At 48.1% G+C, this 25,718-nt stretch overlaps 1 protein-coding gene across 3 annotated transcripts; it reads left to right on the top strand.

Moving 5' to 3' along the window:
• The first annotated feature begins 1,864 nt into the window (after window positions 1-1,864).
• On the top strand, window positions 1,865-24,809 carry CNOT3 (CCR4-NOT transcription complex subunit 3). Of its 3 annotated transcripts, XM_053361101.1 has the most exons (20): window positions 1,879-1,967; window positions 4,914-4,946; window positions 9,282-9,337; window positions 10,188-10,262; window positions 10,750-10,817; window positions 11,089-11,163; window positions 11,866-11,955; window positions 13,861-13,989; window positions 14,660-14,755; window positions 14,999-15,218; window positions 16,057-16,190; window positions 16,366-16,422; window positions 17,040-17,355; window positions 17,778-17,883; window positions 18,841-19,018; window positions 19,265-19,364; window positions 20,414-20,615; window positions 21,874-22,006; window positions 22,192-22,317; window positions 23,459-24,809. In XM_053361101.1, the coding sequence occupies exons 4-20, from the start codon at window positions 10,238-10,240 to the stop codon at window positions 23,555-23,557; spliced, it is 2,154 nt and encodes a 717-aa protein (XP_053217076.1). In that variant the 5' UTR covers window positions 1,879-1,967; window positions 4,914-4,946; window positions 9,282-9,337; window positions 10,188-10,237; the 3' UTR covers window positions 23,558-24,809. The 3 variants fall into 3 exon arrangements, with proteins under 3 accessions (XP_053217075.1, XP_053217076.1, XP_053217077.1); XM_053361100.1 differs by lacking the exon at window positions 4,914-4,946 and having other exon boundaries at window positions 1,865-1,967; XM_053361102.1 differs by lacking the exons at window positions 1,879-1,967; window positions 4,914-4,946; window positions 9,282-9,337; ... (2 more) ...; window positions 11,089-11,163; window positions 11,866-11,955 and adding an exon at window positions 12,225-12,321.
• Window positions 24,810-25,718: the final 909 nt, after the last annotated feature.

The following is a 25,718-nucleotide window of genomic DNA, read 5'->3' as shown; positions in this document are numbered from 1 at the left end:
AAGCAAAGCATAGCCATGGAGGCTGACAGCCTTATCCTCCATGAATTTGACTCATCTTTTAAAGCAGTCCAAGTTGGCGACTACCGCTGGCTCTTGTGGGAGTGATTACAGACCCTCCAAGTGTCCCTATTTTCCAGGGGCAGTCCCAGATTTACACAAGCTGTTCCAGTTTCTTATTTGATCCCAGAATCACCCACTTTTACTTAGGTAAAGGTAAAGGGACCCCTGACCATTAGGTCCAGTCATGGCCGACTCTGGGGTTGCGACACTCATCTTGCTTTATTGGCCGAGGGAGCCAGCGTACAGCTTCCGGGTTATGTGGCCAGCATGACTAAGCTGCTTCTAGCAAACCAGAGCAGCGCATGGAAACGCCGTTTACCTTCCCGCCAGAGCAGTACCTATTTATCTACTTGTACTTTGAGGTGCTTTTGAACTGCTAGGTTGGCAGGCGCAGGGACTGAGCAACGGGAGCTCACCCTGTTGCGGGGATTTGAACTGCCAACCTTCTGATCGGCAAGTCCTAGGCTCTGTGGTTTAACCCACAGCGCCACCCGCATCCCTTCCACTTTTCCTTAGGAGATCCCTATTTTCATCAGAGAAATGTTGGAGGGTATGGTAGGGTTTCCCTGTTTTCATCGGAGACTATGGAGTTATGCGGCCCCCGAGCCAAACTATTCAAACTATTCATTTGAAGGCAGCCCTGTTTAATGTTTTCTTATTTTCTTGATACGTTGGAAGCGACCTACAGTTACTGGAACAACCCAGTCAGATGGATGAGGTACAAATAATAAAATTATTATTATTATTATTATTATTATTATTATTATTATTATTTATTATGGAATAGAAGTCAGAGAAATGTTTGTGAAGGGTTGCATGGCAGTGAATGATGAAGGGGTGTGAGGGTATACTAGTAAGGCTACAACTATCCCTCCAAAAGAGGTGAGCTGAAGCTAGGAGTGAAAATAGTGATGCCTAGACCAGCCATCGCTAACCTGGCGCCCTCCAGATGTTTTGGACTACAAGGCCCCCATGGCCTGATGGGAACTGTAGTTCAAATCTGGAAGGCGCCAGATTGGCAAATGTTGGCTGAGACAGAAGTCTATCAATACCCACCTTAGAGTGAGCTCATTCCCTCCTGTGTTATTGGCTATTGTGATTTTAAGTGACAGGGTACCTCACTTACCTGTACCAATCAGGATTCTGGGAAAACTCCTTGGCCTCGCCCCCGCCTCACGTTTTTTCACTGTGCCCCGCCTCAAACTATGCAAGCCAGTACAAAGGAAGAAGGGTTTTGGGGGGGCAGTACAGCCATCCAATGGGAGGCCAACGTGTGCAGGCTTGCTTCGCTACAGCCAATAGAGAATTACCGCCTGGAAATATCCCTCGCCTCCGAATCCCTCTAGCAGCCAAACAGCAATACTATTAGATTGAGTGGCAGAACTGCTATCCAATAAATGATTCTATGCCCACGAGTACGCGCGTTGGAAGAAGTATAGCCAATCATGAACGAGTAAGACTTGAGGGACGTTTTTTATGACCATTAGGCGATCTGTTCTGCTTACAAGCCCTGCCCCTTCGGGTTGTTTTCCGCGGGCTAGTAGGCGTGGTCACACTGGCTACATCCGTACCTACTGAGCCAATCAGTATACGGATACGCTTTGACGGACTTTCCACCTTAACCAATAGATTAAAGGTATTTATGTAAATGACAGCTGCGGCTGCGCCGCGTCGTCCCGCCCCGGTTTCCCTCCACCAGCTCCTTCCCCACAACCCAATGGAAACAGAGACTATCCTGAAGGGCGGGTGACTCGTCCAATGGAGTTTAACCAGAGGCGGGTCGAGCGGAAGGAGAGGGGGGGAGGCTGCCGCCATCTTGGATGCCGCGGAGGCCGAGAGAGGGGGGAGAGGGAGAGAGAGAGGGAAAAAGAGAGAGAGAGAGAGACCCGGAGACTCCGGAGCCGCCGGTGAGAGAGCGAGAAGGGGCGGGGCCTAGCCTAGGGGGCGGGGCCTACGAGTACCTACGGGAGCACCGTAGGGGGCGTGGCCAATGGGAGGTCTATAGGGGGCTCTATAGGAGGTGGGCGCTGTATAGGGGAAAGGTGTTTCCGTAGGCGCTGCTGCGCGGGGGGCTGCAGGCGGAGGGGGCCTCTGTTGGGGGCCAGGTGTTTGGGGTTGCAGCGGTGCGCAGGGGCCACGAAGGGCGCCCTGCTGGGGAGGATGCGGGGGGGGCGATGCGGTTCCACAGGTAGGATCTGCACCCATAGGATGTGAGGCCCACATGCCTCTGTGGGGAAGAGGCGCCTGGGGTGGAGCGAGAGCCTCTGGCAGTAGGATGTGGGGCGGGCGCCGTGTGATGAGGGCTACTTTGAGCCAAGGAGGGTTGTGGGTCCTTGTGATCACCTGGAAAACTTGCACATATAGTTTATACCGGATTTGGAGAGGTCCATAGAGAGGCGTGTGTGTGTGTTTGTGTATATATAAATATATATATATGAGAGAGAGAGAGAGATCTGTATTACTGAAACGATTCCTATAGGGGGTAGTCTGTTTAAGCAGAAACAACAAAGTAGTATTGTGGTACTTTAAAGACTTAACAGATCTCATTATGGTATAAGCAATTGTGGCATCTGATGAAGTGGATTCTCGTTTGCAAAAGCTTATGCCGTAATACAATGTGTTAGTCTTTAAGGTTCCACAATGCTTGTTACGTTGCTGAAGTATCTAAAAGAAATAAAGGAACCCGTTAGAAAAAAACGTTGCTTTCATAAATAATAATAATAATAATAATTAATAATAATAATTTATTATTTGTACCCCGCTCATTTGGCTGGGTTTCCCCAGCCACTCTGGGCGGCTTCCATAAAAACCAAAGATACAGTAAAATATCACAGATTAAAAACTTCCCTGAACAGGGCTGCCTTAAGATGTCTTCTGAATGTCAGGTAGTTATTTATCGCTTTGACATCTGATGGGAGGGCGTTCCACAGGGCGGGCGCCACTACCGAGAAGGCCCTCTGCCTGGTTCCCTGTAGCTTTGCTTCTCGCAATGAGGGAACCGCCAGAAGGCCCTTGGCGCTGGACCTCAGCGTCCGGGCAGAACGATGGGGATGGAGACGCTCCTTCAGGTATACTGGGCCGAGGCCGTTTAGGGCTTTAAAGGTCAACACCAGCACTTTGAATTGTGCTCGGAAACGTACTGGGAGCCAATGTAGGTCTTTCAAGACCGGTGTTATGTGGTCTCGGCGGCCACCCCCAGTCACCAGTCTAGCTGCCGCATTCTGGATTAGTTGTAGTTTCCGAGTCACCTTCAAAGGTAGCCCCACGTAGAGCGCATTGCAGTAGTCCAAGCGGGAGATAACCAGAGCATGCACCACTCTGGCGAGACAGTCCGCGGGCAGGTAGGGTCTCAGCCTGCGTACCAGGTGGAGTTGGTAGACAGCTGCCCTGGATACAGAATTGACCTGCACCTCCATGGACAGCTGTGAGTCCAAAATGACTCCCAGGCTGCGCACCTGGTCCTTCAGGGGCACAGTTACCCTATTCAGGACCAGGGAGTCCTCCACACGAGCCCGCCCCCTGTCTCCCAAAAACAGTGCTTCTGTCTTGTCAGGATTCAACCTCAATCCATTAGCCGCCATCCATCCTCCAACCGCCTCCAGGCACTCACACAGGACCTTCACTGCCTTCACTGGTTCTGATTTAAAAGAGAGGTAGAGCTGGGTATCATCTGCATATTGATGGACACCCAGTCCAAACCCCCTGATGATCTCTCCCAGCGGCTTCATATAGATGTTAAAAAGCATGGGGGAGAGGACAGAACCCTGAGGCACCCCACAAGTGAGGGCCCAGGGGTCTGAACACTCATCCCCCACCACCACTTTCTGAACACGGCCCAGGAGGAAGGAGCGAAATCACTGTATAACAGTGCCCCCAGCCACCTCTCCCCCCCCCACCCCCGCTTGTGTGTGTGGATGTGTGTTATAGGGTCCTGTAGGGGCATCTGTGCACCTGGGGAGGGATCTGGAGAATTTCTCTCTCAATGTAGCATTCAATGGTTGGAAAACCCCTATTAGCATATAAGTGCATCTCTTAACCATAAGTAACTTCAGAGTGATAAGAATTCGTAATGAATTACTAGAGGAATGTGTAGCTAGCTGTCAACATGTCTGCATATCTATTTGCTTTTTTTCTCTTAACTGGTTTTGGTTTTTGCTAGTTGCAGGCAGAGACAAGGCAGTAAGTAGGCAGAGGAATGAAGTTGCAGCCTCTTATCTATGGGATGGCTTGCTGGCTTTTGAGATTTCATTGGCCTTTACCGGCACACTTTGCAGACTTAAGGGCTAGAGACATACATCTTTTTTTTCTTTTCCAAAATTGAAAGTGAAGATTCTTAAGATTCAGAATTCTTCCCCCAGTGCCAGATTTGCCTGGTACTATAGCCAGTCACTAACTGTAATCCAAAAAGTACATTACAAGTCACACCTTGGTCAGCCTTACAGCTGTTATGTCAAGACCTAGTGAAATCTCAGTAGCTTGTTAGAAACACAGGAAGCCATGTTTTATCAAATCAGATCATTGGTTTGTCTAGTATTGTCTGCATTGACCTATCATAGCTCTCCCAAGTTTTCAGAAAGGGGTATTTCTCTGTCCTACCTGGAGATGCTGGGGACAAAACTTTGGATGTTCTGCATGCAGAACGTGTGCTTTACTACTAAGCTGCTTACAAATTGAGGCTACTACCTAAGATATTGAATTTCCCCTTTCTCCTCAGGGCTGATGCTTAAAAATTGTGTGTGATCCTAGGAATTTGGAATACTTCTTCTGTTCTGTAAGGCACACCGTTAATATTGTACCATAATAGCTCAGTGATTATGTGCACAAGTGGAATCCCTGTATTATTATTTTTTCAGGTCTTGGGTTCAGGACATGTTGAAGGCTTGAAGGTAGAGAATACACTTTGCCTATACAGTATATGTGCATTTGTTTATATATTTATAAAAGCTGCCCAGTAGATTACAACAAAAATATTTTAAAATATCAAACACAACATAGTTTTAAAAAATGCAATACACCAGATTTTTAAAAAGAAAAAAAAGCAGAAATTGAAAAGCTTGTTAAAATATTTATTAAGTCTTCAGATGGTCTTTAAACACCAGCAGGGTAGGCGCGAAGAACATTTCCTGGTGCAGGAGGTTCTATAACTGCTTCCTACATTGTCACCAGCCCAAGCTCTTGATGACAGCAGGAGATGGAGAAGGGCCTCTCCAAATGATCTAAATGGATGTGCAAGTTCATAAAAGTTCCAGGTTCAATTGTGACTGTCAAATTATCCCTTAATAGCAGGGCTAAGAAAGGCCACTGCTTGAGGCTTTGGGAGAGCTACTGCCCATTAGAATAGACAGTACCAGGTCAGGGACTAGAGGCTGAGAGGTAATGACTCGTCTGTGGGGGACACTCTGAGGCTGCAACTGAAATGGGATTTGAATTCCTAGGTGGATTGGACCACATTAGCTGATGGTAACCTGATGGCAAGGCTGTCCTTAAACCTTTGACTCTGGGAAATGCTAATATATCAAATCCTAGTAAATGTTAATCTCGAACAGTTTGATGACAGTGTTCCCTATTGCTGATAGGGGGTGGGAAGGGGTCTTTCCAGATGTTATTAAGGCACAGGATCCAGATGTCCCTGTAAAAAAAATTGTGGTCCTTTTGCAGGAGAACTGCATTTACTCAGCATTCAAAACTATAGGTGGGAAATTGCCATTTTCCTCCATATAGAGTGTTGATTGCATTTATGTATAAGTTGTTCAATGGGCCTAGCTACCTATTGGTCACTACCTGTGACATAAATCACAGTAAAAGTTCTCTCTCTTTCTTTTAAGGCCTATAAATATGTTGGGACTGAGCTTGCTCATCATTCAAGTGCAGTAGCACTCATCTATCCCTTTATCACTTCATCCAGTTCCTTTGATATTATTATCCCCATATTGCAGATGCCAGGTGAGGCAAAGAGAAAGTGGCTTTCTTACGGCCACGTAGCAAGTTCATAATGGAGATTGAGATTCGAATCTTGAATTTTCTGACCCGCAGCTCAGACTCTTAGCTACTACACCACACTTAGAGAAGCAAGGCTGTTTGCATTTAGCTTGGCTGCCTCCTTCAGGCCGTCACAAATTAGTGGGGCCACTCACACACTGGGTACATGGCAGCATTCCATGTTGCCACCGTGTTCTGCAAATGGGACCTTTCGGCTGGGTACCAGAGGTTCAGGACTGTGTGTCAATCTAGGTTTTTCTATTATCTGTGGTCTCCTCTGCAGCAATTCCCCCCCTCCCCCCCAAAAAAAATATCCTATGGGGATTGCACAGAGCAGTTTTACAAACTAATATAAAGGATATATAAAAATATATATTTCCAGGGGGTGCACTTTACAGGATGCATAAACGCAGAGATAGCTTTAGAACACTCCAGAATTGAAGCCCAGTGAACTGTGGCATAAATGTAGCGAAAGCCTCAGGACACTTGCAGCGGTCACTATTCATGAGGGTAGTGCCTCTAAGGCTGAAATTCTAAACATGCTTTCAGTCCTATTGGACAAAGTGGGAATCACTTCCATGTCAGATACAGCATGGGATCCAGCTGTAAGTCTTCTCCAGATATGCCTCCTTTTCCCCCCCTAACCCCCTGTCACTCCACATCAAGCAAAACCCAGTCCTTTGCAAAGCATGTAGGACATATTCTGCAGCAAGTCAGAAGGCTGTTGGGGCTGCGTTAGGTAGGTTGATATGTACAGTGTGGCTCGAGAGAGTTTTATTTCCCCAAACACTACAACTCGGTTACTCAGGCAATGAAATCAGTTGGGCTAGACAACAGAAAGTGTTGCTTATATACAACACAAGGTTCGTAGTTCATCAGTAGGACACATGTTTTGCATGTGAAAGGCTCCATGTTCAAGCCTTGACGTCTCCAAGCTGGGAAAGAGTTCTGCCTGAAACCGTGAAGAGCTGCTGCCATTCAATGTAGACATTACTAAGTTAGATGGGCCAGTAGTGTGACTTTGTATAGGGCAGCTTTCTGCATGAATCCCTTGCTCAAGATGCAGTGCTCCACATTAACTGAATTGTTTACTCTGGAATATGCCCCACAATCCTTTGCAGTGGTTCCTTGGCAAACTGGGGTTGTTCCTTGAATGTAGAAAATGTAGACAATGAGCTGTATCAGTATGCCAGATGTAAGTAACCGACATGAGGCTGTAAATAGCTGTTTTATGACAGCCAGAAGAACAGAATACTAACCAAAAGAAACACCCACAAGAAAAACCCAGAAGGAATCCTGTAACTTACAATAGTTCCAGTAAAAGCCCAAGTTTGCCATCTTAGATGTTGGTGTCACCATTGCTTGGTGTAAGGGTTTTGTTTTGCTTTTGATTCTGCTCACCAAGCTGTTCCTGTCAGTGAGCAAATCACTACTGTTTTTTCTTCTTTCTCAGGCTATTGGACTACAGCTCCCATCTTCCCTGATCATTGACTGTGCTGGCTGGGGCTGATGGGAGCTGGTGTCCAGCAACCTCTGGAGAGCCACAGGTTCTCCACCCCTGGTCTAAGGTTATCGGAGGGCCTGGCCTGGACTCCTGTGCCTTTAATGGCAGCTTGATATGCAGAAATCGGCAGGTGAAGCTTTTCGTAGTGTGAAAAGAAGCATAGCCACCTGCTGATGTTTGCAGATGAACTTGCCTTTAAGGGCACTGGAACAGCATCTGGTTAATTTCTTTAAAATGCCCAGTTCTTCCAGTGAAGCCCTTCCTGCCCTCTTCCCCTGCTTGTCGTGAGATTCTGATTTCCCTCCATAGCAGGTAAGAGGAACCTGGTGCATTTAGAAGTATAGGTACCATCTCCAAATGAGGACCTAGAAACTCCAAAAATTGCAATTCTGCGCATGCTTGCTTGGAGAATAATTCCCTTCGAATTTGGTGGTGCTTACTTCTGAGTAGACATGCACTGAACCAAGTTGCTTTTATTCCAGAGCTGGCTTTTGACCCAGGTCCCCTGCTTGGAATAGGAAAATGTTAGGAACTTCCTGGGTCACCCCAAATTCACATTTATTGTTGGTTTACTGATGCCTCTTTGCGAAGAAAGCTTTGTTTCTGAAGGGGTGTGGTGGGAGACCCAGACTCACAATTCCTTGAGGGTGGGTGGGTGTGTATGGTGGGATCTTGCAGTTGGCAGTAGAGAAACAGGCAAGGAAAGACTTCCTAAGTTTTCTGGGGGTTAGGAAGCTGAAGCTGGAGGGCAGATGCCTACCAGGGTATGGAATCTTTGGGAGAGAAATGGTGAAGAGCCTGGCAGGTATGTAGTCTAGCTTGGGCAGCACAAGGAAGTGATAAGCTGGGCTGAGCCACTGCAGGTGCGGGTCACGGTTTTGAATGCTCCCTTACATTTGATTCAAAATGGTAGAAAACTAGTATCCATCAGCAGGCACCAAGCTAGGCGAGAATCTGTCTCCTCCTTATGGTCCCCTGTTTTTCATTGTGCACTTAACCTTTGCATTCCCTCTCCCCCTTCCCCTGCCCGCAAGTCTAAAGTGGTCCAGTCCACTCAGAATTCTGCTGCATGATTTTCCAAGAGGAGAATGGAAAATGTGTTGCGTTAGCTGAGAATTTTGGAGAGAGAATAGGGGCTAGTTCAGACACGTGAATAAACCCATAAACATTTGCTAGTTCAAATTGCACAAGCTTAACGATGGGTGTTGTTTGTGGCATATTTTCAGTCTGGGAAGAAAAAACAAGCATCCTGCTTTGCAGACCTCTTTGCAAGCATCTCTTCACATACCTGCACTAGTGACTGGTGGGATTGCCAGCTTTCCCCCAGCAGGGCTCCTGTGCCTTTAATACCTGTGTGACAAGGAGAAATGCAGCTTTCCCTGATGTGTAGATGAGGAAAGCTTAACCCACTCAACTTCTGATGGGGTGGGCAGGTGTTTCCCTGCCAGGAAAAAAAAAGTAACCAACCCCTAGTGCTGGGGTTTTGCTAGTCTAGGACAACTCCATTGTCTGGGGAGCCAGGAACCATTTATTCCATCTGCAAGGCCTGTACTTTTGCTTCATTCCAGGCCTGAGTCCCTTAGACTGCAGTAGCCCCAGCCAGCCACCACTGTGCCTTTATAGGTGCCTCTTGGGCTTCCCAGCTTGCTGCCTGACATGGTGGGCAGCTGGATTGGGGAGGAGGAAAAGGTGGGGCTCTTTCCCCCAGTGAGTCATGTGCTTTTTCTCACCTGCATAGGAACCTGGCTGGAAAAGAGAGAGAGAGAGAGACAACAAGCGCCCAGGGGCCACTAGGTGAGTGCAAGCCTTATAATGCATCCCCTAGCCTGGTTAAAGCAACACTGTCAAATAACAGAGCACAGAAAAGCTGGCACCTAGTCCGTTTTTGTTTTTAATGGACAAAATAAAAAGCTGTTTGGCTTGTGAAACCACCCAAGTTTTCTGGGCCTTGTAAAAAGCCTAACTGTCTTGTGCACCAAAGGCTCACAGTCTGGAAAAGACTGTAGGAGAGTGTAGCAGATAAAGATATGGTATGATGGGGTTGGGGAAATCCCTGCTCCAAATCTGTTCCGCCTTGGACGATCAATGTGTTTTACGTTTTTCTGGAAGACTGGGTGCCTTTAAGAGTTGCATGATTAAAAAAACCCAAACTCAACAGATGAAGCTTTCCCTAGTGTTGCATCACCCAAATACTGAGTAAAGCTCCACACGCTGAGTGTTTGCCTGTTGCATGGTCACCAGTGGGCGGTGGGAAGGAGTTCTTTAATTCCACTGGGTCCAGTTTCCCTGTCTAAAGAATACTTCCCCCAAGGCATTACCTCCCACTTGCCCACTTTCTCCTGGGACAATCTCTGTGATTCGGCTAGGTTTGTGGCCTTTACTTTTCATTGGACAGAAACTCTCTGCTTTTAATGGGTAGAAATCAACAGGGGGAAGCGGCGTGTTGAAGAAAGCCTTACCTGTGACTTCTACTTTGTTATATACACAGCTGCCGAAAGCAGTAAATGTTCTGCCGGTTAAAACAAAGCAGTAGCTCAAATCTTACTCATCCTGCTTACCTCCATTTAGCACCTTCCAGCAGGAGGTGCTACTTCTGTCCTGGCCTTGCTTCGTAACCTTGTCTTTCTGCTGGCTTTTCTTAAAGCGTCAACGCTCTATAAAGTATGAAGAGAGCCCCTCTATAGTGAAGGAAACATGGCAGACAAGAGGAAGCTACAAGGTAAGGGAGCCTACCTGCACTCTCCAAGCTCAGGGCTACTAATACATGCTAGGCACCTGGCTGGCCTGCAGAAGAGGGCGGGGCTGCTCATCAGAACAGCTGGGCCAGAGCCAGGACTCCTGTGAGCTCTCTTGGAGAGGGTGGGGTCTCGTTGGTTAGAGTGGAGGGAAGGGAAGAGTTGACTCAAGGAGCAAGAGAGGCCCCCACTCTTTTTTTTAGAAATGGAGAATGACTTGGGATATTAGAAAGCAATAACTATGCTCTGAAGGGAGAGAGGAGTTTAGGAAGGGGAGAGGTGGCTCGGTTCTGTTTTGGTCAAAGGACGGATCCTGCACTTCAGTAGGGTGAGAGGGGCAGGCTTGTGGGAAGCTGAGGGAGAGGAGAACCACCGTTCCAGGATCCTCCTCTCAGACTGGGAGGAAGGAATGGCCAGGTATGGGCAAGGTAGATCTTATGATTGCTCTCAGCAGGGATTTTCTCTCCCCAGGTGAGATTGATCGGTGTTTGAAAAAGGTGTCGGAAGGCGTGGAGCAGTTTGAAGATATCTGGCAGAAGGTGAGGGCTGACAGTGGCCTCTCCTCCTAAGTTCTGCCCTATTCTCTGACATCCACTCCACACTAGCCTTTTAGACCATCACATTGCCCTGTAATTGTTCTTGTTGCTATGTCCGCAGAGGTTTCTGTTCCTTTCTCCCCCCCCCCCCGCCCCTTGAAATCTTTTCAGCTCCCTGTTTTTTTCCTGCTCTGAATTGATCTCCACCCTGAGCCCTGGGGTCTCCCATCTTTCTCACCCCACCTCTTGTTTCCTCTTTCTCCCTATGCAACAGCTCCACAATGCAGCTAATGCCAACCAGAAGGAGAAATATGAAGCCGATCTGAAAAAAGAAATAAAAAAACTCCAGGTAAACATTTTGCCTGGGCTTGTTTCCAGATCTTTTCTTACCAAATTTAGGGAATGTTGGGGCTGGAGTGATCTGAGTATCAGGACTCTAGGGGCCCCTTTGGAAGGAACAGAGGAAGATGGGGCACTCTTTCCCCACAGGGCTTGCTGGTTTATAGTTAGTAGAGGTGGTGGTGGCCTGGACACAGGAATGGCTCCACTGAGAAGGGGGAAGAACCTAGGTGTTTGGGGGGTGGGGTGTCATAGCTTCATTGTGAGAATGCCTTGGGGTAGCAAGGATGTATAGATTAGATCAGCCTTCTCCATCCTGTTGTCCTGATGTTTTGTACCACACCTCCCATCATCCCTGACCATTGGTTGGAGGTTTAAAACATGTGGAGCAATCGGATCAAACAAGGCTGAATTTGAGTAAGAATGAGGCTTGGAAAAGCATAGATTTTTCACAAAGGACAGCCTGTTTAGTGAGTTTAGATTCTGTTAAAAGAAAGTGAATTCTAATTGTTGGAGCAAGGAAAGGCTAGCTTCTTTGTTCGCTAATGCCAATTCTAGTGGTGATAGCATATGGTGAACAATCTAGAGGTTGCTACTTCTGTTTGCTCATACCCCTGACCACTAGCCTTCATTCATCGGAGGAAAGGTAGGTTGGCATTTTCCCCCCAACCGATCCCACCTACCTGCTTAACTGGCTCTTCTTCTTCTGCAGAGATTGAGGGACCAGATCAAGACGTGGGTTGCATCCAATGAGATTAAGGACAAAAGGCAGCTAATAGACAACCGAAAACTCATTGAGACGGTAAGAAGAATCCTCTACCTGTTACATATTAGTGCCTGTCAAGATACCTAATTAATTGGGGGTTTATTTTGGGAAATTATGTGTCTACCAAAGGTATAAAACTAACACATTTTATTGCCTTCAGCTATTTTCATACTGGTTCTTAGTTTTGCTGAGGATCTCCTGTTTATATGTGGGCTTAACTTTGCTTAGCTCCTCCCCCACAGCGTTGCAATTGGCTAGTAAGTAGTGTGACCTCATAAAGGTGAGCCAGCTTACCTTTACAGTCCAGATATAGACTGGGAGACTTTTGCAGAAAGGGGTTCTGTGAAGAGCCCAGGATCCCGTTGGAGCAGGTCTTCTGATTGAGACAACATGGGATAGATGGTAAAGTTTTAGAGATGGTTTAAAGACACCCAGGGGAAAGGTCTATTGAGCTGTGAGCCAAGACTTTCCTGGGCCCTTTTGGAAAGGAGTTTAACACTTGGACAATAGTTTTGCAACGGGCAAGCAAAGTTTTGTATTTGCCATGATGATGTGCACAGACTGGCATGATGCATATTCAGACTTTAACTTTTTCTTTTCTGCACGGTTTTGCATTGCTGTAAATCTGTTATCTTCTAATGCAGAACCATCAAGCCCAAGTGCTGTGTGTTCACTGTGGCAAAGAAAGGGTCATCACTGACCAACTCACGGGGGCACAAATTGCATAGTAGTTGGATCATTCAAACTCAAGGGCAACTTTGTGCATTAAATGGCTGCTTACATGTTTATTGCTGTGGGTACTTGCAGCCGACACTGGCTTCTTGGCATGTGATGTGTGACTGAAAATGCATTGGTCCGTACACATTTTTTATAGGTTTGCCTTTAATCTCCTTTTGCAAGGTAATGTGTGCAGAGCCATTTCTTCTGAGTTCCATACACGCACATGCACTATATTCACAAGTTTTCATTTTTTATTTTGGAAAAAAAAAAGCTTCAGAGACAAAATGGGATGGTTGAAAAAGCTGTCGGTAAAGTTACAAAAACAGACCTGAAGCCTGGAATTCCTGGGTAGGAAGGGATCTTGATAAATTCCAGCTAATGGTTAGGGAGCCAGGATTCCTTAGTTAACAGGGGATGGGATGCAGAGCTCTCTTAGGGCATGGAGCTGTGTGGCCCAGTTTAAACGTGGCAGCTGAATTGGAGTGGTAGGATCTTGGGGTGGAAGGTAGCACTTCAAACTACAGATGAGGCAAAGCTGTTTTTAAATGTCCCTAAAGGACCTCCACCCCTAACCTACCCACCAAACTAAATGCCTCTGCCAGGGAACAAGCGACACAGTAGTAGAAAGGTTCTGATCCAACCACATCCTTTCTACTGCACTGGTTTTTTTACTTGCAGTGGGCTTTTTAAAAACACACACGCACAAGAATGATTTAGAAATGGTTATCCCTCCATTGCTGTCTGAAATAGAACAGTCCGTTCTACCACCTGAGGATTCTGCCACTTCATTCTGCTGCCTGTGGTTCTTGGGCTGGATCTGCAGTCTCCATGTTCAGGGAAAGTACCAATTCCCCATAGGGGTTTGCTTCAGGATTTAGGTGGAAGAATTGTGTGATTGAATGGTCCCTTTTAACAAAGCAAGATCCCATTTTATATCCTTTAAATGCCTACTGCAGATAGAATTCTCAGTCCACCAATGATAAGAAGCCTGGGAAGAGTTACCCTTTCCCCACCCTGATTGAAGATTGAAAACTGGGGCTGAAACATACTTGGGAGTAATTAATCTAGATTTTATTTTTATTTTTTTGCAATTTATCTCCTTTGCTGCTGCTGAGGATTTCTGTCTTTTCAAATGATCACTGAGCGGGGAAGATATGCTGATAGCTTGGACTTCTCAGTGGCCCTTAGCTCAGCTAGTTGCCTCTGATCTGTCTTTTCCAGCAAATGGAGCGGTTCAAGGTAGTGGAACGTGAGACCAAGACGAAAGCCTACTCGAAGGAGGGCCTGGGCCTGGCACAGAAGGTGGACCCAGCCCAGAAAGAAAAGGAGGAGGTCGGGCAGTGGCTGACGGTGAGGACAAGTGGAGGCTGGCTGCTAAATGCCTGGAAGGAGGAGCTGCTTTTTAGCAGACGAAGGGAGAAGGAAGCTCTGGTTTTTAAGGGGTGTGGCTTTAAAGCAGGAGCAGGAGAACCTCTGGCCCTCCAGATACCCTTGGACTACATCCATCTTGCATCAGCCCTGAACATTAGCTGTCCTGACTGGGACTGATGGAGGTTATAGACTCTGTTAGCAACCAGAGGTCCACCAATAACCCCTTCCTACTTTAAAACTTCCTCTTTTTATAGTACTGGATGTAAGCTGTGACCTTATGCCATGTGATTTGGGTGGTCCTCCCTTTCCACTCAGAGTTGACATTGGAGGTTTGAGGTTCAGACATGGGGACGGGGAGACCTCACCTTTTGTCACCTGACCTGAACCCAAGAGCTTCTGCCTGCCAGGCTTTGTTTTCTAATGCTAGCAAACAGAGAGCCATGAGGCTGGAGGGGAAATCTGTGCCCATCCAGATACTGTTGGTGCTGCAAGCACAGCCAGTGGTCAGGGATGGTGTGAGTTTTAGTCCAATAATATCCGGACAGCCAGGGTTAGCCACCCATTAACAAGAGGGAGAACCTATTTTCCATGGTGAGGAAGGATTGGGGAGAATAACATGTTTGTTTGTTTCTGTCTGTCCTTCCTTCAGAACACAATAGACACCTTGAACATGCAGGTGGATCAGTTTGAGAGTGAAGTGGAGTCGCTGTCTGTCCAGACGCGCAAGAAGAAAGGAGACAAGGATGTGAGTCGATGGATGATGTCCTCCTCGGAGGACGGAGGACTGTGTTTGGGGAAATGGCATCACCTCACAGGTCTAAAGCCGAGGTGGAGGTATCTGTGGGAGCTAGGACTTCTGAGACCTCACAAGAAACAAGATTCTGTGAGGCTGGGGTCAGGCTGAGAGGTGGTGCCTGGGTGCTATGCTGTGAGCTTTCTGGATGGGCGAGGATTTGAACCTGGCTCTCTTCCCCTCCCCACCACACAGAAGCAAGACCGGATCGAGGGCCTGAAGCGGCACATTGAGAAACACCGGTACCACATTCGGATGCTGGAGACCATCCTGCGGATGCTGGACAATGACTCCATCAACGTGGACTCCATCCGCAAGATCAAGGATGACGTGGAATACTATGTGGATTCCTCGCAGGACCCTGATTTTGAGGAGAACGAGTTCCTCTATGATGACCTCGACTTAGAAGACATTCGTAAGTGTCTCCTTTGGGTGGGCTGCTTTTGGTTGAGGTTATTTGTGGGGTGGGGGAAGCCAAAGCAGGCTTGAGACTTGGGGAAGAAGCAGTATTGCAGTGCTAGCTTTGATAACTGTGAAGGAGCAAACCTCAAATCATTTTAAATCAACCAGATATTCCCTCCTCACAAAACCTGTGGCCTAGAGGCAACTGTCAGTTTGAGCGTAGCATTTAGCTTGATACCCATCCACCCTTAGAACTGCCCTGAGACCTTGGGGTATAGGGCGGTATGTAAATTCAATAAATAATAATAATATTTAGAAATTTGGGCTTTTACTGGGTAGGTGCTGCCATTTGGCTGTTGTCGCAGATTTAGCATTTGGTGGGAGTCTGTTGTGGTTCTCTGCATTTTATTATTGCTAGACAGCTCATTAACTGTTCTGAGATTTGTTTTGTTTTGTTGCTACTTGAACTATATCTGTTCACCTGGGCTACTGACTCTGAACGCTTGCGTCGTGACCCTTCTCAAAACTCCAGGAGCATATGCTGGTCTTCGTGTCCCAGAAACTTGTTAGGATGGTTTACTTCAGTGCATTGTAGTGTTGGGGTTTGGTGTAAATTAGAATTGGGTGTACTGATCGCTGATTTCATCTTAATCCTTTTTTTGGGAGGACGACGCTTGCCAGGATATCGGTATACTTTTCAAATATAAAGTGGCACAGCAGTGAACTCTTGCAAAGCCCAGACAGTGGGATCATATCCTGTAACAGCAGTACCCACCTGCTGGATTGTGCCACCGCCTACGAACTGTAGCCTCTTTGGGTTCATAAGCATCTCCTTGTTCTTGACTCTGCAGCACAGGCCCTGGTTGCCACTTCCCCACCCAGCCACAGTCACATGGAGGATGAGATGTTCAACCAGTCAAGCAGCACGCCTACCTCCACCACGTCCAGCTCCCCAATCCCTCCCAGCCCTGCGAACTGCACAACAGTAAGGAGGCTCCCCTGTTACGATGCCAGGGGTGGGGGGGTAGGAAAGGGGACCTTTCGGGTTTATATCAACTCGAGCGAATAGTACTGAATGCTTCTACAGGTTGTTAGAAACCCAGCTTGCTTTCTTAGTTCCACGGGTAACAGCTCTTCTAATCAGGCCTTCCTTCCTTTAGGAGAACTCTGAAGATGACAAGAAACGGGGACGATCAACAGACAGTGAAGTGAGCCAAGTGAGTTTGGAGCCCAGAATTCATTCCTCTCAAGGGTTCGGCTTTTGGAAGATGGGTTAGAAACTCCCTTGGTGATTTGGGCAAGGGGAGAGGAGCCAGGGCTTCTTGGGACAGAGGGGCATCGGGACTAGTTAGGTAGAGCCATTTCCAGCAAGTTACTTCTGATCTGGTTCAGTTCTGTTGTGAAGACTGTACCACTTCCAGAATGCATGCAAGAGTAGGGCTGGGGGGAGGGGGGTTGGGCAGAGCTGCTTGCTTTGAGAGTAACACCAACATTGCAATCTCCTTAACGTACAAACACCTTGCATGTGAGAGGGGAACAGTTTCTATCAGGCCACCTCCTAAAAAGTTAGCTTTGACAGGCCAGGAGTTGTCCATGTGAGTTTGCTTTCCCCTGGGCTCCCCTCTCTGAAAGCATTTTCTGAGGTGGTACAGCCCAATAAGAGGACTGTACCATCACCGTAAGGAAGGTATGTTTTAGGCCAGGTCTTAAAAGAGTGGAGGGACGGGTGAACCAAGACATGAATGGTTCCTAGTTTTGCCCTCTTTTGAGTAGAAAGGCAGCAGTTATGATCCTAAATCTTCTCTCCCCCCCTCCCATCCTTCTCTCCCCCCAGTCCCCAGCGAAGAATGGTTCGAAAAGCCTCCACAACCACCACCACCAGCCGCCTCCCACAATCCCCACCAGCTACCCGATGGGCGGCAGCTCCAGCACTTCGTCCTCGCTGGGGGACGGGCCTGGTTCCAACAGCAACGGGGCTGTGGCTGGCAGTGGGAACGCGAGCGGCAAAGCTAACCCTCCGGCAGGGCACGCACCCACCACCCCGACCCCTTACGCCCAGGCTGTGGCGCCCCCGCCCACCAGCACCAATGCCTCTCAGCCCCGGCCTCCCAGCACCCAGCAGAACGCCAGCAAGCAGAACGGGGCAACCAGTGAGTCTGGGGTCTGGGCCATTGCTTCAAGTTTCCCAAAAGATTCCTGGGGGGTTAGGAATGGCTGCTGTGTTGCAGATGCTGGGTGTTTAGCAGGGTCGCCTGATGTTGCCTTGCGTAGCCGTGCCTTTTCAACAGCATCTTGAAAACCCACAGGGGATAATCCTCCATGCTCTGAAAAGTGTCGCCTGCCAGTTCTTTCATATCCAGCAATAGCTAAAGGCCAGGCTGTAATGTAGCGAGGCTGGCAGGTGCTGTTTTATAGGCTACGGGAGGGGAGGGTTGAGACGAAGCCAAAGTTAGGAGTTGCTCCATTGACACCTAGGCCAGGAAGCTCAGTTTCCCCTCGTTAGTGTAACGTTGTGACTGTTTAGCCCAGAAGTCAAGCCAGAGCTTCTTTCTTTTTAATCCCTCCTGCCTAGGTTATAGTTCTGTGGTAGCGGACAGCAGTTCAGACTCCACGCTAAGCAGCGGCAACCAGGCATTGCCTAATCAGACGGCGTCGCACAACCCGCCCAGTGCTTCTGTGTGAGTTTCTGTATTGTCCCTCCCGGGCTGTCCTTTCTCACTCTTCCCACCATGGTACACTTTTCCAAGTGGGCAGACCATAGCGTTTTACTCAGTTGCAAGTGGTGTTTTGCGCGCTCTCTCTCTCTCTCTCTCTCTCTCTCTTGCCCTCTTTTGGCAAAGTGCATTATTTTATTTTTTTAATTTTGCTTTAAACAAATACAGGTAAATATAAGCAACCAAAATTACAAAAGAGAAATCAATAATAATAATAATAATAATAATAATAATAATAATAATAATAGAAGAAAAGAATACAAAACTACAAAAAATATCAAAGCAAAGTGCATTATTTGGCAGCATTTTTTTTAAAAAAAACTTCTGTGTATCTTGGTATCTGGGCACACAAGGAGCTGGGTTGTAAATGTTGCTGATGAATAAATAAAATATAACTTTGCTCTTTAGCTCCGGTCGGAGGCAGTAGCGCTTCTGAATGTCAGTTGCTGGAAACCACAGGAAGGGAGAGGGGGCTCTTGGGCTTGGCTCCTGCTTGTGAGTTTCCCATTGGCGCATCTGGTTGGCCACTGTGAGAGCAGGATGCTGGACTAGACGGGTCGTTGGTTTGACCCAACAGGGCTTTTCTTACGTTCATATTTCCTTCCGGGCTCAGTTTAAAGTGCTTTTATATAAAGACTTTTATAAAGACTCAGGCTATGCCAGGATGTTCTCTAGAAAAATGTTCTAGTCCGCATAAACCTGTCTGATCCTTACGATCAGAGCCCCTCCTTGGCTTCCCGTCACTGCCAGAGATGCAACCAGAGAGGGTCTTTTCAATGATGGCACCTATACTTTGGAACATCTTCCCTGGGGAGATCTGTCAGGTTCTCTCCTTTCCTGTGTTTGGATCAGACAAGCCTAAAGTCTTCTAGCTTTGAAGGAAGTGCAACCCTGACTTCTGTGTCTCGCCTCCTTTGGCAGCAAAGAGCCCAGCGCAGCTTCGCAGCCACCAAGCGGTGGCAACACCACTGGATCCAGCCTCCTGGTGCCTCTGACTGCCAACCCTCCTGCCTCGCCCACGCCCAGCTTCTCTGACAGCAAGCCTGCCCAGACCCTGCTCAACGGGCCACCCCAGTTCAGCTCCGCAGCAGAGATCAAGGTGAGCGATCGCTTGTGCTCCGCACGCAACAGGCTCCTTCCAGCCCTCTTTCCTCCAGGGAACTTGGGCTGGTGTTTGTGGCTGTGCTTGTCCCACGTCATCCTCTCAAAAGAACCCTGGAAGGTGGGTTTGCCCGAGAGGTGACTTAACTGCCTGTGATCTCCCTGTGAGTCTTAATCATTGCAGCAGCTTTCATAAAAACAGCTTTCTCTCACTCCTCCTTTGCTACGTTTGTGTGTCCTGCAGGCACCTGAGCCTCTAAGTACATTGAAGTCAATGGCTGAGAGGGCAGCTATCGGCTCTAGCATAGAGGACCCCGTGCCATCTCTACATCTCGCTGAAAGGGGTAAGTGTGGGGGAGAGGCATTGCCCCTGTGAAGCTATGGTTCAGGGGGAAGGCCACATAGTGTCAGCACAGTTCAGGTGCACATTTCTGAGTCCTGTGGCATTCCTGCGTGTGCCTGACAACCTTGATCAGAAATTGAAGTGTGGCTACTTTGGATGAGAGGTGGTGGTTTCTAAGACCACCAGTCTCCACCACCACCACCAAGAACAAAAATCCTTGGCCTACAGGCAAGTCATTCTGCTATAGATCTCAGCCCTTCCATTCACCATTTGTGTTGGCAGTTGAGCAGGCTGCCATCTGGTACACAATAATCAATTTTTTTCTGGCCCAGATGTTGTCCCTGGAGCTTTTCATTGCTTGATATTTTAAGCCAAGAATCTGTGACAGAGTCAAGCTTGCTTTAAAATGAGATAATAATAAAAAATTAAATGAAAGTGTTCTCTGAGGCTGTGGGTCTGTGCAAGAGAAGGAAGACGTTTTGGAGGAGAAAATGAAGTCTCCCAAGTTCTGAGTAGTACAGGTAGATCACTGATTTCACTTACACGATCACAGCTTTATGCAGGTCACGAATAAATAAATGCTAAGCGTGGTGGGAAATGGGGCGCGGGGGAGCAGAAAAAAATGGCTGGCAAATCCCATTGGCCATTGGGAGAGCATTTGGGTGTAGTTGAAAAGTTGGAGAGTGGAGGAGGTTGCAGAACATTTGGGAGGCTGCTGGAAAGAGATCAGAGGAGGCCGGAGAGATTTGTGGAGGAGTTGGAGATTTGCTTCTCTTTTCCCCTGGCTTGCTAGGGGATGTTCTGCCTTTACAGGATTTTGCTTATACATGCAATAGCAAGAAATGAGATCGGCATGAACTGTAATCCGCAGCCACCTTTTAAGAGATGGTAGCAGGGATAATAACTCTTGATGAATCAAAGTACTTGTCGTGAGAAGCAGGAGGAGCTGCGTTTAAAAATACAGCCTTCAGAGTCCAGGCTCGCTTGAATTGTATCCCGAGAGCGTGTGTCAAGTCCCCCTGAGTGATTCTTTCCCCTTTTCTGCTCCAGCTGATATCTTAATTACGAGCACGACCTCCCAGCCAGCCTCCAACCAGCCCCCCATCCAGCTATCTGAGGTGAACATCCCCCTTTCGCTCGGGGTGTGCCCCCTGGGGCCTGTGCCTCTCACCAAGGAGCAGCTCTACCAACAGGCCATGGAGGAGGCCGCCTGGCACCACATGCCTCATCCTTCTGATTCAGAAAGGATCCGGTAAGAGGGTTTGCCCTGGTCTGGTGGGGGGGGGTGTCAAGGGCCTTTGCTCCCTCTGGGAACAGAAGGCCACGAGTGGTGTTGCCTTTCACAGTCCAAGTCACATCCTCAAGAGTTCTCTGAACTGTAAATTGTCGGTCCAGTTTTCATATCGCCAGCGCAGCTCAAAATCTTCCCTTTGCTTGTAAGGATGCAACAAAAAACCCCTGTCACACATGGGAGACGCACGGGGAGATGCAATGCCTGGGGATGCTCCTGCTAGGTGAGGAAAAGAGCCATCCTAGAATCAAGGAATTCTAGAGTTGGAAGGGGCTGCAAGCATCATCTAGTCCAATCCCCGAAACGCAAGAATCTTTTGCTCCTATGTGGGATTTCAAATCCATGACCCTGAGATGAAGAGTCTCAGGCTATGCCAACTGAGCCACTCTGGCAATTGCTGTTGCCCTTGACACCGTCCCTGGACCCTGAGGATTTAGATCATCAGTTCCAGTATTTGGGGGGCAAGTGTTCGTAAGAAAATAAGAGCCTGCTGGAGCAGACCAAAGGCCCATCGAGTCCAGCATCCTATCCTCATGGTGCCACATAGTTGCCTGTGCAAAACCAGGAAGCACAAGAGCAGCCTCCCCTCTTGTGGTTTCCAGCAACGCGTATTCAGAAGTGTTGCTGCCTCCCAACTATTGAGGCCGAGCATAACCATAATGGCTAGTAGCCATTGATAACCCTCTCCTCTCTGAATTTGCCCCCTCCTCTTTTAAAGCCATCCAAGGCTGTCACTGCCTCCTGTGGGAAGCAAGTTCCTTAGTTGAACTATTCAGGAGGGTTGTGGCCACGCAGCATAACACCAGTCCTGCAAGATCTGCACTGGCTGACGGTCCTCACAGACTGAATTCAGTCTAACGCTAGCATATAATGTCCCTAATGACTTGGGACCCAAACCCTGAGATTGCACACCCACCCACACCCTGGACCGCCTTGAGATGGTTGGACATTACGGAGGCCCATCAGTCACCAAACAGTGGCAGATGGAGGGAGAGTTTGGCACAATCCGGTGGGAATTGCTGACATTGTTTTCAACTGTTTTCCTTAGTTCGCTTCCTCCATTCCACTCCAGTTGCCATCTTGAACTACTGGCTTAATCCCCCAGTCAGCTTATCTGTGGGTTTTGAGGTGTGTGCATGCACACGCAGGGGATGGGGAGACTGCTGCCGCCACCACCACCAGGCTGGAGTTGAATACTCTCATCTTCTTAACCCCATAGGCAATATCTGCCGCGAAACCCCTGCCCGACCCCTCCGTACCACCACCAGATGCCTCCCCCACACTCCGATACGGTGGAGTTCTACCAGCGCCTCTCTACAGAGACCCTTTTCTTCATCTTCTACTATTTGGAGGTAAGAAGTAGCATTTCTGTCAGTAGTTTCTGATGGACAGGTTTTGCCACCCTTTCTCCACCACCATCACCGCCACCCACTGGGGCCTAAAAGCGCTCTGCGGATGTGCTACTAGCATCCATCGCTTGGAACTGGTACCAATGTGTGTATCCCACAGCCCTCACCTGTCCCCTTATGCTTTGAAGGGCACGAAGGCACAATACCTGGCAGCGAAGGCGCTGAAGAAGCAGTCCTGGCGCTTCCACACAAAGTACATGATGTGGTTCCAGCGGCACGAAGAACCCAAGACCATCACTGATGAATTTGAGCAGGTGAGGGGACCACAGAAGCTCCTATGTAGGGGGTGGGGATGGGGATGGGCCCAGCACATGGATTCCCAACCCCCCTGGAAGCTGCCTTATACTGAACCAGACCGTTGGTCCATCAGGCTTGGCATTGTCTACACTGATTGGCAGTAGCTTTCCCAGGTTTTCAGACAGGTTCCTATGCAATCCTACATGGAGATGCCAGGATTTGAACCAGGTACCTTCTCTGAAGGCACAGCAGATGCTCTGCCACTGAGCTATGGCCCTTCTCTTACTGGAAGAGAAGAATGGGTGGGGGGAATAATGAGGGGACCAGAGTAAGTAGCCAGGTGAAGCATAGAAACTTTGCCTGCTAAGCCCTGGAGCTTCTTGTTGAGTTTTGAGCCAGTTAATTCCAGTGTCATGAAAACTAGAAACCCTTATTGTAAATTTTTGGGGTTTTTTAAGGATTCCAGTCTGCATGAATTCCGCTGTAACTCCCATGAGGATGTTGTTTGGCTTGAATGTCTGAGAGTAGGGCTTAAGAGTACAAAATGACTGTGCGATGCCACTGGGAATTTTATAATCATTTGTTTTCTTCTGTAACAGGGAGGTGGGGAGAAAGTAGAAAGCAGGAAAGACAGTTTTCCCATTTTCAAGGTCCTACATAGTTTTCTTGTGGACATTGTTGATTTGAATAAGGGTCGCTTCTAATACAGCTTTGCTTCAGCTCTCTCTGCATTTAGTAAATGCAGAAAAGGTTTTGAGGTTCTCGGGAGTTGTGGTTCATGCCACTGTCCGCAGGGACAGCTAGTTACCTGAGTGTGACTTCTCTCTTCAAGGAAAATATAGAGAAGGGAGGGAGGTTTGTATTCTTCTGCTGTATACCTACCCCTGAAATGGGTATTCTGATGTCTCTTCTCACCACATAGCTATATGGCATTGGGGTTCAGCAGCTCTGAATGTTTTAAGAGGATGAAACTGGGATCCTGAGGGCCCCCAAAGCCCTTCCTCCTCACTGGGAAGTAGCCCAGTCCTTGCCTCCTGTTATCAAGTTTTAATCTGACATGAGAGCGGAGTTGCTAAGCTGTTAATTCTCTGACTCTTCCTTGCTGGGCAAGAGGAAGCTCATTCTCCAATACACTTTGTCTCTCTTGTTTCTGCACAGGGCACTTACATCTACTTTGACTACGAGAAATGGGGCCAGCGCAAAAAGGAGGGTTTCACCTTTGAATACCGCTACCTGGAAGACCGGGACCTGCAGTGATGACCTGGGGCCAGCAGGGGGTGCCAAGCCTTCCTTCCAGAGACAACTGTGGTGTGCTTGGGGCAGCAGCAAAGGAAGACCAACCAATAACACCACATCACCCCCCCACACACCCCACCCGTCACAACCGTGGGGGAACGGGGCGAGCTGCACGTTTTTTAAAAAAAAAATGCATGCAAGTTTTAAAAGTGACCGCGGGACGGAGGAGGAGGGGCGGCAGTGGCGGGATTCTCCTCTGCCTTTTCCTTGCGCTCTTCTGCCTGTAATGCATACGAAGAGGTCGGGGAAAAAGGGGGAAATGCTCTTCATGTGCACCAGGTTCGGGTGAGAGAGTGGAGATTAAAAAAGAATTTGAGAATCCCACCAAAAGAGTGACTTCCCCCCAATCTACATTTTTGTGTGTCTTCTAAATTGGAGAATTTATTATGCCCCTTCCGCCACCAATTGCAGCAAACACCAACATCCTGTCCTCCTTTGCCCTCCTCGCCAACCTCTCAAGTGCAGACGTCACCCCCGATTTGGCTGCCATCATATGCCCAAGTGTGTGACAGATGAGGGCGCAGGGCTCTATAAATATCCCCAATAGTCAGAAGCGTTGGGAACAGTTCAGGGTGACTTTGCTCCAACCTCTGCCTAGTTGTCACTGCTGGAAATGGCAAAAAGCAAAATGACGCCAACTTGTTACCAACCGGTGAAGTCAGCCGGCTGCCAGAAAGGATCCCAGTACAAAGTATTTTGTGGACTGGTACCTTCTGTTAACATTTTATAGGCCGCCGTATTTTTTCACTTGCTTCTGCAGGTGATTTTGTCGAGGGACACAAAACGCCACCTGTCCTCATCAGTTCAGTTTGGAAAAATTCCCAAAGCTCCCTTTCCTGACTGAAACTTTGACTTAAGGGAGTCTATCCCCACCCCCACCCCCTTTGCTGCTTCTCTCCTAACCCCCCACCCCCACCCCCCGTTTTCCAAAATTTTGTTGCCACCCTAAATTTGGTATCTGAGCTCATATCTTAATCTGCTGCTCCTCCCACAGAGAGACCCTCCCCCTTGATGACTTGCAATTTATTCCTGATTGGAGGGGAAAGACTTGGGGAAACCCAGAGAGAGATGGAAAGACAGCTGTGTCCCACCATCTCCCTCCTCATGCAGCCCCCTGAACTGGAGCACCCCGCCCATGCCGCTGTTTAAGATATTTTTTCGTAAGCCTATTTTCGTTTTGGAAAATATTTATGAATAAATAGTTTTATATGAATGTTGTTGTTCTCTTGTAGAGAAAAGGGGAGATAAAATTGGGGGGGGGGAAACAAAGGGGTGTTAAGAAATCCAATAACCTGCTTTCTCATTGTGCCTCGCAGAAGGGGCAGTGGCTCAAGGTAGTGATTGTATGTTCAAGGTGGGATGTGCCACATGTTTAAAAGCTGCCCAGAAGAGATCTTTTTATATGCCTGTTGTTTTTGCCCATGGAGTTTTCTTGGCAGGGATACTGGAGTGGCTTGCCGGTTCCTGCTCCAGGTGGATCACGCTTAGTCAACACTCTCTTGGGAAATATGTTGGGAAAGATGGAGGGCACAAGGGGAAGGGGACCACAGAGGAAAAGATGGTTGGACAGTGTTCTCAAAGCTACAAACATGAGTTTGACCAAACTGCGGGAGGCAGTGGAAGACAGGAGTGCCTGGCATGCTCTGGCCCATGGGGTCACGAAGAGTCTGAAACGACTAAACAACAGAAGAGATCTTCCCCCAGTACTACTTGGGTGACAAGAGGGAATGTAGATTTATGTGTACATTGAAATTAGCTTCCCCTACTAGAGTTCAGCAGCAAACAGTGCTGTCTCCAGATGTTGAATTACAACTCACAGCAGCCCTGGCCAGTCTGGCCAGTAGTTAGGCGGCTACCCTGACTCAAGAGGGTTTTTCTAATGTTCCCCCTTCACAGTTGGTGCTTCTATTCCAGTGCTTATTCAGGCTTCAACTGAGACTTTGGCCTGCATTGCCTAGGACACACTCTCACACATATACAAAAGCATAGACGAATTTTTAAAAAACGGATGGAAGCTTATTTCCACGCCTTTTCTGTCATGAACTTTAGCATGCGTGCAGATGTCTTCCCCTGCAGAGGGATGTTCTTGTTGCTGCCTCCAGGTCCTTGAGCCGTTTTGGTG

This window comes from Podarcis raffonei, chromosome 13, assembly GCF_027172205.1.
Source record: "Podarcis raffonei isolate rPodRaf1 chromosome 13, rPodRaf1.pri, whole genome shotgun sequence".
Classification (NCBI taxonomy): domain Eukaryota; kingdom Metazoa; phylum Chordata; class Lepidosauria; order Squamata; family Lacertidae; genus Podarcis; species Podarcis raffonei.
Note: the sequence above shows the minus strand (reverse complement) of the source record. Positions and strands in the feature narration are given on the sequence as shown.